At 38.7% G+C, this 12,734-nt stretch overlaps 1 protein-coding gene across 1 annotated transcript in view; it reads right to left on the reverse strand.

Moving 5' to 3' along the window:
* Nucleotides 1-12,734, reverse strand: part of LOC127641508 (glutamate receptor-interacting protein 2-like) — a 121,485-nt gene that overhangs the window by 54,670 nt on the left and 54,081 nt on the right. The window contains exons 2-3 of the mRNA XM_052124548.1: nucleotides 1,002-1,082; nucleotides 58-190 (exon numbers count right to left, since the gene is read on the reverse strand). Of these exons, the coding sequence (XP_051980508.1) occupies nucleotides 58-190; nucleotides 1,002-1,082 (214 nt within the window). The remainder of the gene's footprint in view (nucleotides 1-57; nucleotides 191-1,001; nucleotides 1,083-12,734) is intronic.

The raw sequence follows: 12,734 nt of genomic DNA on the forward strand, positions 1-12,734 counted from the left end.
TATGAAGAAATTTTGAATGAATTTGTGTGGTTGCATTGAGGATGTCAAATCTCTCACCTAGCAGCAAGTCCACCCGGCCGTAGATTGGAAACACGGGGTTTACCGTCCTTGTCGGTCCCGCCTGAGATGGTGAGACCCAAAGTGCTGCCCTCTTTTTTAATCAGCTCAACCAGTGTAACACCACGCAGCTCTTTTGTCCAGAATACAAACCCAACCAAAAATACATGAAAAAGCAAAATCACAGATTTCAAATTAAATGAAATGTCTGATAGTGGTTAATCAGAGTCCAATCTAACTACTCCATTGTCTGTGTTGGTTTAGACTAGAACTACATTTCTTTTTTCGTATCTTTTATTTTGTCAGAAGTAGAATGGAGTGGACACATCTCACACACTATGCCTTGCGTACACAGGGAAAACACAAAATTTCACAGTTGTTGTCTCTCCATCAAAATATTTTTCAGACCTGAAATTGCCTTAATCTGTCAATCCAAAAGTAATTTGATAACCTTTTCATTGTAGCCTTTATCATGGTAACTGATTGAAAATTGAATTTTCTTTGTGAAAACATCATCACAGGTGACCAAGTTCAAATCTCAGACACAACAATCCCAAAGCCAATCTCCTGTTTATCAGTAAATGATCATATTTATGAAGATCGTTGAAAAAAAATAGCTTGTAGTTAACTCCCCTAATCCAATTTATGTTCAAGAAGAGAGAAGTCTTATATCAGCAGTTATTCCAGCTAGCAATGACTTAAACTTCTCAAGTACCACAAGGAGCATCTGGAGAAATCTGTTAGCAGCACCCCCAACACACTCAATCTCAAACAGCAATTGAAGCCAATGTGCCAAGAAGAACTTATGTGTCCTCGATGGGAAAAGACACTAACACAATCCCCAACTTCAAAAGAGATTGGCAAAGCTGGCTTACCCTGTGATGGGCGTTAGTAGTTGTGTGTGGGCGCAAACAAATAGGAAACAGAAAGGGTTTTGAACATACCTGGGATGCTTTGTCGTCTGGACGTGAGCGAGTTGTCAGGCCCCGTTGAGTCCTTGTTTCCTTTAGAGTACAGCCCATCATCTGTAAGGCGAGAGAGACATAATCATTAAATTAAACTGCCAACTCTCAAACTGGCTGTGAACATGATGCCTTCTGTATTTAAAGAAATAAGATAATTTAATGGTAGGCATATAAAAATGTTTATGAAAAAATTAGGCTAATTGTTTTGTGGGGTTTGCTAAGAAAAGCATCATAACTAATGCTCATATTTAGGGTTTCGTGATTTGAACAGATTTTGAAAGTATTGGCTAAACTTTGCCAAATAACACATTTGTGCTAAACACATAGGCTACATCCCCATAAATTCATTTAAATTTTAAAAAGGCATTTTCGATTTCGAAACGCTCTCCATCCACACTGCCATTTTCCAAGTTTCCAAAAGTTGCTCATCCACACTGAAACAACTAAAAATGCTTTCCTGTGCATGCAAATAAAATAAAAAATGTAAGAAGCATAGCCCTGCGTCATTTCCAGGTCTGAAAAGCAATTGTCCTCATGTTCCACTGTCGGAGAGCAATTCTGAGTAAACTTATCCTTTGAAGGAATGCAATGTGAAGGTTGTACAAAGTAACATTTATCTTTAACAATGCTATCAAAGAGAATAGCAGAAGTCGCTACAACATGGGCCGCCATCTTGATTGTTTTCGGTTGAATAGATCACATGACTGCATCATCATTTTCAGATATCTCCATTTTCCCTGTCCACACTACAACACGAAGATTGAGTTTTCAATGTTATCCACTTTGTAGAGCATTTTGGGAAAGCTCAATTTTTGTTGGACAAAAATGGCATCTCAGATTGGACAGAAGGCCAAAACGTAGCAAAGTAAATGCGTTTTAAAACTAAATCATATTATTGTGGAGATACCTTAAATCATGTGCCTTGTTGAGAAGAAGTTTGCTACTTTTTCTAGATAGAGCAGACTTACGAATTAGAAGACTAGCACACTGTCTACACCATGTGACGTAACGGCTTGAGGCTGTCTACACTGAACATTCTAAACCATTTATTTGTCTTGTTGGCAGTAGTAACGCCAGTACGTTCAGTGCAAAATGGAACCGGACACCTGTTTACTGGCGGAGGGATGGACGCTCCACAACAGACGCTTCCAGTGTAGACAGCATCATTGATTATAATGGGGTTCTGCGTCAGGTGTAGACAGCGTGTTGGTACAGTATATCATATACTGTAGACTGGACTTTAACCTCCAACTAAAAGAAACACCTTTGCAACCACACAGCAATACCTTGCCAACCACCAACACAACCATTGCATCAATTGTTACAACATTATTTCAGAACATTTGCAAATCTAGTTATAAATTGCTACCCAAAATCCAGTACACATCATTCATATTTCAAGAAAGCACTTTCATGTATTTATTTCAGCATCAGGTTTGTATTCATTCAGAGATCAACTATGACTCATTGTTTGTCATAGGTTTCTTTACCCAGGGAGGTGCATATACAGAGCTGCCATCCCCTGATGCTAAACCGAATCATTCTTGTACAGAAAACATTTGCGTGACAAACCTCTGCTGTAGCAATGTGTTGCTGTCAAACCAAATACTTGAGTGCACTTGCATCATTTTGAATTGATAAAATATTCATGAGCACCATAGTTTTAATTTCTCCAAACTTTCTACATACATTAGGATTCCCCCCTTGTGCTCAGGGCACATCAACACTCAATCATCTTTCCTTATGCTTGGCGCAATTCAGTTCATCTTTTCACGCCTACAGGACAAACACACTATTAATGTACTCAGACAGTGACAGCTGAAATGGGGCAACACTCGCAGCCGCCATTGTTATCGTACTAATGAATTTGTTATCACTTTGTTAGTGACTCTTTGCAATCAAAAGACAAAGCCTTAAAGGAATAGGCTTGTGCAGCTCTCTAGTGTGCATCCATGTTTCTGTAAAACCCCTTCACACTAACCAAACAAACCAAACTCTGGCTTCAAACAAACTCAGATCTGCACCAAAAGCTCTAGTGTAAAAGACCCTTAATTTACCATTTACCGCATATAAAACTGGGCCAGTTCAGCAAGTATGAATGCATACTGTGTCTTAAAAAATTAGATTTGTAATTTTTATGAAGAAAAGTGTGACTGGCACAGGCCAAATTTGCTGCGATTTCTTATGGGTGGTTGCTAGGGCATTTCTAGAGTGTTTTTGTTGGTTGTTTCGTGTTTTTTACACATGTTGTTTACTCACCACCATGTCTCTATGATACTCTGGTCTCTAGATATGGCTAGTTCAAATCCCTTACTATAGCAACAGTAGTGAGTACTAAAAATAACCATAATTCCAACCAATTCTCTTCTGTTTTGACAATTATGTTTCTCTGACGTGACCAAACCAGACAGTATGACAATACAAAAAAAACATTACCTTGTACCACTTGCCAGAGTCAAGGCCGGACAGAATGAGACCAGACAAGTGGTGAAAAACATACAGTGTGTTAGTCAGAATGTGAGTACAGTCCACCGGGAGCAATCTAAAGTGTTTATTGTAGGATTTGTGCAAGCTATTACTGACAGAGCTCAACGGTGGGATTAGCCTCCAGTGCTAACACCAAAGACCAAACCTACAAAACCCCCCTCCTTGCCAAAAATCCGCTCGTTCGGGGCTTTGGAAAGCATCATGTGTCACCTATCAAAGGAAGCGATTTAGCTGTGACAGGTACCTTACTCGTAAAGCCAGCCGTCATGTCATGTACCCTGCACACGTACATCACCCAGACATTTGATGAGTGTGCAGATACATCTAAAAGGTGTATTTTTAATGTTGTTTGGTCATCTGCAATATGTCTATAAAACGTTTCCTCTCAGATGTCAATAAAACATTCATCATAAAGAGTCTTTGAGACATTTATGATTTAGAATGTATGTAAATCTGATCTTTTTAAGATGTTTAGCAGATGTTAATTAGACTTTGATGCTTTCCAGATGAATCTGGGAAAGCATAAAAAATGACATGGTTGCTTCAGCAATTGCGTTTTTCATTTCACATTTGCTTTTTCTGAATCTATTGGTTAAAGGAGACCTATTATGCCCCTTTTTACAAGATATAATATAAGTCTCAGGTGTCCCCAGAATGTGTCTGTGAAGTTTAAGCTCAAAATACCCCACGGATCATTTATTATACCCTGTTATATATGCCTCTTATTGGGTGGAATCAAAAACACGCTGATTTTGTGTGTCTCTTTAAATGCAAATGACCTGCTGCTCCCCGCCCCGTTCCGGAAGAGGGCTGCGCCTTTACAGCTCGTACTTCGGTTACTACAGCAACAATAAATCAGAACCTATATGACTGACAGCGTAAATACCGGAATTCAGGCAGGGCTGGACTGGGAAGAGAAATTGGCTCATCAGGTGTTAATATAAACAGAGTATTCTTTTTTTCTTTTATCATATTTTCTCCCCAATTTGTAATGCCCATGTGGCTTGTTGAACGCATTACCGTGGAGATATAGTCCGTGTGGAGGCTTCACGATATTCTGGCCAATTTGGTTGCCTAGGAGACCTGGCTGGAGTCACTCAGCACGTCCTGGATTCAAACTCGCAACTCCTGGGGTGGTAGTCAGCGTCTTTAATCACTGAGCTACCCAGGCCCCCAAACTGTGCATTCTTGATACCCAAACAAGTGTCATGCATGAAACAAATACTGCTATAGCGCTTTAAACGTTGCATTTTTTGGCACGTGCCACACTCACGAGTGAGAAGACGCGCTGCTTCTAGCCTGCTTGCAGCACGCGCAGGAAAATGTCCACTCATAAGAGAAGCAAACTATCAGTGGGATCACTGGTCATGCCACGGGAAGCAGAGTTGCGAAACGCAAGTTGCTATGAGTGCTTTTACACTTTAGTACAACTGTCACATGGGAGTAAAAAATCTGATTTGGTCCACAATCAGCTGCAGTGTGAACAAAGTGTGTATTGCTCCATCCAAACTGACTTTTTCAAGTTCAGGGATTGATCGCGTCAACAGTCTACTCAGGTCGCAAAATATGCACAACCTTTCTGCCCATTTTTTTTAGATTTGCTTCCTGTTAATTAATTCAGCAATGCCCTGACTATTTAACCATAACATGTTGGGTAACTTTTACTGAGAGAATTCCTTTTAGAATAGGTTATTAGGTTTGCTCTTAATGGTCCCGTACAGTTCATTCAAATGTTTTCTATAAATATGCCTGTATGCAGGTGTCAGAAGACAGAATACCAGGCTAAATATACATAAAAAGTTCCCAATTTCATAACTTCTGCATTCCATTTGAGTAGTTTTGTGCTCATCATCAGCTATGTGTTCAATAATTGAAATCCTCCAAAAATCCTCCGAGGTTGCATTTTCCTTTTTTCTTTTTTGTCCTTTGCCAATCAAATGACTGAGCACCTTTTTTTTTTTTTTTTTTTATAAATTGCTAAACTGAATGGCTCTAATTAGCCTGAAGATACCATAGCTGTAATCTGAGAGAGCTTGAGTTTCTCTTTGTTTAAACTCCACATATCCACCAGTAATTACACCCCATTATCAGCACCAAACAGCTTGAAGCTTTGTACAGGAAAGAATCAGGCAAGTTGGGTGATACCGTATGTGCTCGACACTGATTACAAACAAACTTACACACATAGAACCAAGAAACACATACATTTGCAGCATAATGGAACGACACACAAAACAAAAATCTATTAACAAACTACAGTGACTAATCCAGTGTTGGGGAGCTAACTAAAAATAGTGATGCTACTAACTTAACAAAATGTTTTAGTAACATTACAGTTGCTCAGCTATTTTCACAATAGTGTTGCTTTTCCAGTAAAGAGCTACATTTTTCAATGAGTAGTGCTGTAAAAATCCCTACATTTGTCACACTGTGTTGTAAAGGCAGCAATGGAGTGAAGGCAGAAATAAATGCTAAACTCAACTGTCCTCTCTCTGTGGAGGACGTAGTGCTGGGAAGTGAATCCGTTCTCTTGGATTGTGTATCTAAATGAACTGTTTAAAATAAATGATTCCCTTATATTTTGGATTGGGAACGCTGATTTATTTTAGTTAGTCGGTTCTTTCAAACGGTTTGGTACAGTGAGGTAAATGATCTAATTCACATAAATGATTCATTGATTTCCAAAAGTTGTGTTATTGGTTTAGCCAATGTTACTATGTTTGGGATGCTCAAACAAATAGACTAATGTTTTGAGCACCTCAGAATCACATTGTTTATACTTTCTGGGCAAATCAACCTACGGATCACTAACTTAAAATTGTCTCTGCATATTAAATTGAAGAAAAAGCATTTTAACATAGAAAAAATACACACTTCACCTTCAGAAAGGTGGGAAAAATAACGAAACTTACAACACATAAAATGGAAAAACCTTGGTGTTTAAACCAATTGAAAAAGGCTTTAAAACACTTTCATAGCTAACCATCATAATCCTTGTGGGTCGCATTCAGTGATGTTTTCTCAGGCAGACCATACTGTACCGTTGGGGGTGTCTGAGTTCTGGAACATCTAGACACTAAGGTAACACCTCCCCTATGTCTCAGCCTGTACAATGAATGTCCTATGAAACCGTGTGGAGGTAAGTGGGAACCAGTATTTTAGATCAAAGCAAGTCACGCTGCAAACACACGGCACAGGTTTCTCTGAGAGCAGTGTCATGGCACGTTATCATTATGACTGCCATCACTGAGGGGATTGAGGGTACAGAGCACTGTGGCAAAGGAATTGCGCAGGGTTTCTGGGCATGAAAGAACTGGGACTGGAAGTAGGGGCCCGATAAGAAAGTAGGGTCATTTAAAGTGCAGCGTTCCTCAGAGATACAGAGATCCATGACTGAGATACTTAACTAATCAACAACCCACTGGGTAATGATCCAAGAATGTTGTTACAATATTGTTGCTATATTCCTTCAATCTCTTGGAAGGCTAAAATTTGGAGGTCAACAGGAAAGAAAAATCTTTTTTTTAAAAAAAGATCTGAAGATTAAAGGATTATAAATCAACCAAAAAAATAAGCAAAAATACAACAACAACAAAAAAGAAGTGATTATTCTTCTCGTTGAGAGCTTTCCAACAACATATGACACATGGCTATTTGAAGGGTTTGATGTTTTTACCAATTACAATAATATGTTCAGTGGTCAAGAAAGTAGTATTTTGTATTAAAAAATAAGAAAACATATATTTTTTTAAATATCATGGGCACGCAGGGCCCTTTTGAGCTTAAAGGGTTAACGCTTAATGTGTGAACACATTCACACTAATCGAACATGAGGTAATTTAGGAAGAAACATTGGATCTGAGAACTCTCTAGAGCTATAAAAGAACAATCTCTCAGCAATACAATATTCCACTGGGAGGGGTAGTTGGTAAAAGGTTTACTTGCATTTGAAAGCACTCAACCTCAACACCATTGTTATGTTTTAAATGTTATGTTATTTGTTTTATGTAATGCAATGGTACTTAGCAATGTTACAGGTACATTAACCAAAACCAGTTCTTGAAAACACACCATTAAGTCTCACAGCTGCCAATAACGCCCTTTCATGTTTGCACAGCTGTTCTTTTAAATATGCATTGGATGAGCTCTGGAATAAACAAATATGAGGGGTTTCAAAGCAAACAGCTTTATCAGCATTGCAGTGTGGATTTAAGATCTGTTCCAAAACCTAGTGCGCTGCCTACCTAAACAGCATTTTAAAACATCATATGCATGAAGCTTTCCAGATAAAGCAATCACAGAATGTATTGCGAAAGTTCATCCATCTTCCAAGATGGTGGATAGAGTGATAGGATCGTTGACTGTAAACACTGAAAGGGATAATTAAATATTGGATTATTTTAAACCATATTTGTGTATGCTACATAATTTGATGCTTATTACTGTAGCAGATCATAAGATTTGCTAACATCAAACTCTATGGAAATCAGTTGTGATTGAGTTTCCAATGTGCTTCTCACTGAGAGTGTTTGTTATGATGTGAGGAAGAGGCAGACGGGATGTGCGGATCCAAACGCGGTTTTATTAAGAAGCAAATAATAACAATACAAACACAGGAACAAAGGAAAAGTCCAGGATGGGAAAAAGAAACTAAAACATGAGATAACATACAAAGGGTGAACAGGGAGCGAACATTCACGAAGGGCGGGGTAACCTTGAACGAACAAACAACAGGAAAACATGAACAGCGGGGTTATCCTCGAGCGAACCAGCAGACTGCAGGGAAGATGAACTGAGAACACACAAGAGCTTTACAAACGTAGGCACGAACATGACACGTCAACGAACGACAAATGAAAGGGGAAAACAAGCGGGTTTAAATAGACAGACATGGCGATAACAAAATAACAAACAGGTGCGGACAATAACACAGAGACGGCAGTGATGAGTGAAACAGAAAACACAGTACAGACAAACAAGGGATCGTGACACGGAATGTGATAAGTGAAAACGGAAAACACGGGACGGACAACAAGGGATCGTTACAGTGTTATTGCGCATCATGCAACGTTGATGCCTATGTAGATGGGTTAGGATGATGCCTCTTAAGATAGCTGCCTATGTAGTTAATGACAGATAATAACTAGGCAAGCTTAGTAGGGTTTAGAAGGCAGCTATTCTGTCTCAGTTTACAATGGAAATGAATGGATGTAAAATCAAGTTATCACACATACTGTTTACGTCTCGTGGCTCTACTTTTGAAACAGTGAGTATTTTAACTTTTACGGAATTTCCTTCCATTGTAAGTGCAATTCACTGTAACCCAGATTTGTGCTTCTTTTAAAGGAGGGATGCATCAAAGCCATTGTGACCTTGATGAACTCATAGAGTGCAATATGGAAAGAGGACCTTCAGAATTAATGCTGATGTTGATTTTGCCTTACTTTATAAATGTTTCATAAATATCAGTGTTCAAAAAATGTAGAGACACAGCTTTTAAGCCATAAAAAGGTATTCTTTTTTCTAGACAGAGCTTCTTTAAAAGATGTTGATATTTTAAAAACTATTAGCACATAAAAATGTTGCAAGAATAAGACCTATTTGATGTGACAGGATGTTATAGGATGTAAATCTAGCAAGGAAAAAAATCTAAATTGCCCTGGCAAAAAGGTAGCTGTATGATTTTGCATTCCAAGACTGGTATAAAGTAATGTCAGGCAGATTGTGCTATTTGTCTGACAACAGGGGTGTGGGATCTTAAACAGGGAACAAATTTCAGTGTGTTAACCTCTGGCCCCTCCTTCCGGCTGTCTGCTTCTCACCGCGGGATATGTAATGCATTTCCATCCCCCAGACACAACCATAATTCACAGCAAATTTAAACTAAAGGAGTAACAACATGTCAATGGTACATAGTAGAGGGTGAGAAAGCTACAAGCCAACCCCCACTGAGTTAATATTATCTGTCCATGGTGGAGTCGGAATTGCATAGTACAAGACATGGCAGAAGTAGTAAGAGTATGTCTATGTCTCTTGTTTCAAAAAACACCCTTATGCATTCCTGAGAAGATCGTGGACGATTCCATTTGAGGTTAACGGCCCAAACTTTGCCCCATTATTAGTGCTGATCACATATTGCGCAATTCCCCATCTTGCTGGCGTGTGCTATGTTGTGAAGTAAGGTTGTCTAGCATTCTGAGACCGTACAGCTCCAAATCTGAATGCAGCTTCACGATTGCTCTAACAAAGCGTATAGCCACAGTCTACTGGCAGATTAATATTGTGGAGGATGAGAGTTAAAATGTAATTCAACCTATGGGGAGACTAGTTATTTCAAACCCACTTAGACTTTGGGAAACATTTAATGTTACTTGAATTTATTAAATTGTATATAATTAAATTGTAAATCTTTATACTGTCGAAGGCTCTGTTTGGAAAATGTTAATAAAGCATTATATTGTTAAATATTGTTTTCTTTTCTTTCATAAGATAGAAATAAATGCATTTTGACAGAAAAAATTTCAGCACTTTCAAAATCTGCGATTAATCACGATTAACTAAAAAAATATGCGATTAATCACATAATTTTAATCAACTGACAGCACTGTTTACATTGCTTGAGGCAAAAAGTGCTGATGTAAACCTGTTTTATTAAGGCTAGAGTTAACGTTTCCAACTGTCCTGTATTAGCCGGGACATCCTATATTATGGCCAAAATGATGAGGTCCTGTATGGGATGACTATTTTTGTGGTACCCCCATACCCAGTTGGATGTTGAAAAGCTTGAGGGGGATACCTGTCCCATATTAAAGTGCTCATAATGCTCTAGTGTTCCGTATTCACATAGCAAAATGTTAGCACCCCTAAAGGTATCCATTGATTAATAAGAATCTCCAGACATCCAGAAATGCTGTTGTGTTCACAGCACAAATATGCAATGGTCATGTACATTATTATTTAAAGAGTACTTTGAAATCAAATTATTATACCAAGTTTAGATGGAAGTCACCTTCCATCAATATATCTCGCTTTACTGTTAATAACTCAACACAACAAGCAAAGCAGCATCTGGACAAACAAGGCACAATTAGTGTAATGAGCGGTTTCAAAATGCCAGCTATGTAAATGGGATATTAGTCACAGGAAAGACAGTGAAGGAGGATGCTATGCTCTTCTACGTGGTGTCAACCCATTCTGCGTGGGTGGTGGAGAAAGGTGGCTGTTGGCGTAATCATTGTTTCTTCAAATTGACTGAGATTATTAAAAGTTGATTATTCAATTGTTATTATCATTGTATTTTCAGTGTTCAAGTTTAAAAGGATTCAGTAGAACCGCTTGCTTTATAACTGGTGTGTAAACCATCAAACCAACCCATCACTTGGAAAACAAATGGAAAAATACAAATATCCATGTACGCATTGGCAGAGTTGTTTTTTTCTGTCAGAGGAGGCTACATTTACCAACCACTGACACTTTTGGAAAAATCTATTTGACCTGAATTTAATTATACACTCATTGAGCACTTTTAGGACACTATGGTCCTAATAAAGTGCCCGGCGTGGTCTTCTGCTGTCGTAGACCATCTGCCTCAAGGTTCGACATGTTGGGCATTCTGAGATGCTATTCTGCTCACTGCAATTGTACAGAGTGGTTATCTGAGTTACCGTAGACTTTCTGTCAGGTTGAACCAGTCTGGCCATTCTCCATTGTCCTCTATCATTAACAAGGCATTTCTGTCTGCAGAACTGCTGCACAGTGGATGTTTTTAGTTTTTGGCACCATTCTGAGTAAACTCTAGAGACTGATGTGTGTGAATATCCCAGGAGATCAGCAGTTACAGAAATCCTCAAACCAGCCCGTCTGGCACCAACAAACATGTCACGGTCGAAATCACTCAGATCACATTGTTTCATTCTGATGGTTGATGTGAACATTAACTGAAGCTCCTGACCCATGACTTTATGCACTGCACTGCTGCCACACGATTGGCTGATTATAAAATCACATGAATAAGTAGGTGTACAGGTATTCCTAATAAAGTGCTTAGTGAGTGTATGTTCAACATGATGAACACAGGAAATCGACTTGCTGCTTCCGAAAGTTCATGCACACTGAAATCGAAACCAATTAGCTAAATTACTGACAAGCACCTAGCGGACCATTTTGAGTACTGCTGCTTTACACAGAAAAGGTTAGTAAGCAATTTATCACACTATATTCATGTTAACATGCACATTGTTAACGTCTTGTGGCTATACTTTTGAAACAGCACAGAAAATGGGAAGTCCAAAGATTGCGTCTTAGCCTGCGAATCACCCATCATTAGCTTAACATGTCTTATCAAACTATCTGCCAAATTTGGATTCTGTCACTGCGATCTCATTGAATGCCATTTTATTCTTGACACATCTAGAAAACAGCCTTTTTTTATCTGGAAAAAATATGTTCCCTAAAGTACTCTTAAACCAAGATATAATAACAGTAAATATGGGAAACACTGTTAAACAAACGCTTCAGTCCATACAGAGGAAAATGAAAACAGAAGGTAGATAAAGAAAGATGATGCCCAGATTGATACAGAATCTGTGCCCTTAAAACTCCACAGATTTTTGCTTAATTAGAACAACCATCACTGACAAAGTTCTACACATCTCCCGCCCCTTGCTCATAAAACATGCAGCTTATTATATCAGATATTTAGGAGATGAGATTGTAATTGCTGTTCACAGGATTATGACAGCAAAACCTGGCGGTAGATGTTCGGCAGTGTTTGTGTTGTATGGCAAGCATGCTTAACATTGATAAGATCACTTTACCTCTCTCTATCTCTCCTGCTCAGCTAGTGTTTAAGCATCATTACGCGCGAGCGTGCACACACACAAACACACACCCTCTCCTCGTGTCTGGCCCCCGCTGGGAGAACATTAGACTGAACTGTGTTGCATGACGGTTTCCTCTGCTAATCTTCATTAGATCATCGTCCTCTGATTCACCCAGTGGAGCCCATAAATATGATTTTCATCTCAAAACATGCCGTCAGTCATAAGCAGGAGAAAGATCAAAATGCGTATCCACATTTATGTGATTTTTATGTCAATTTTATGACAGAGTGATATTTTTTATGCATTGATTATGCAATATTTAAAGTGTTATTTCTGAGCCTCTAGCGACAACAAAAGGAATTGCAAAAATAACGATTTTAAAAAAGGTTTCCTGAAAAACCCT

This window comes from Xyrauchen texanus, chromosome 50, assembly GCF_025860055.1.
Source record: "Xyrauchen texanus isolate HMW12.3.18 chromosome 50, RBS_HiC_50CHRs, whole genome shotgun sequence".
Classification (NCBI taxonomy): domain Eukaryota; kingdom Metazoa; phylum Chordata; class Actinopteri; order Cypriniformes; family Catostomidae; genus Xyrauchen; species Xyrauchen texanus.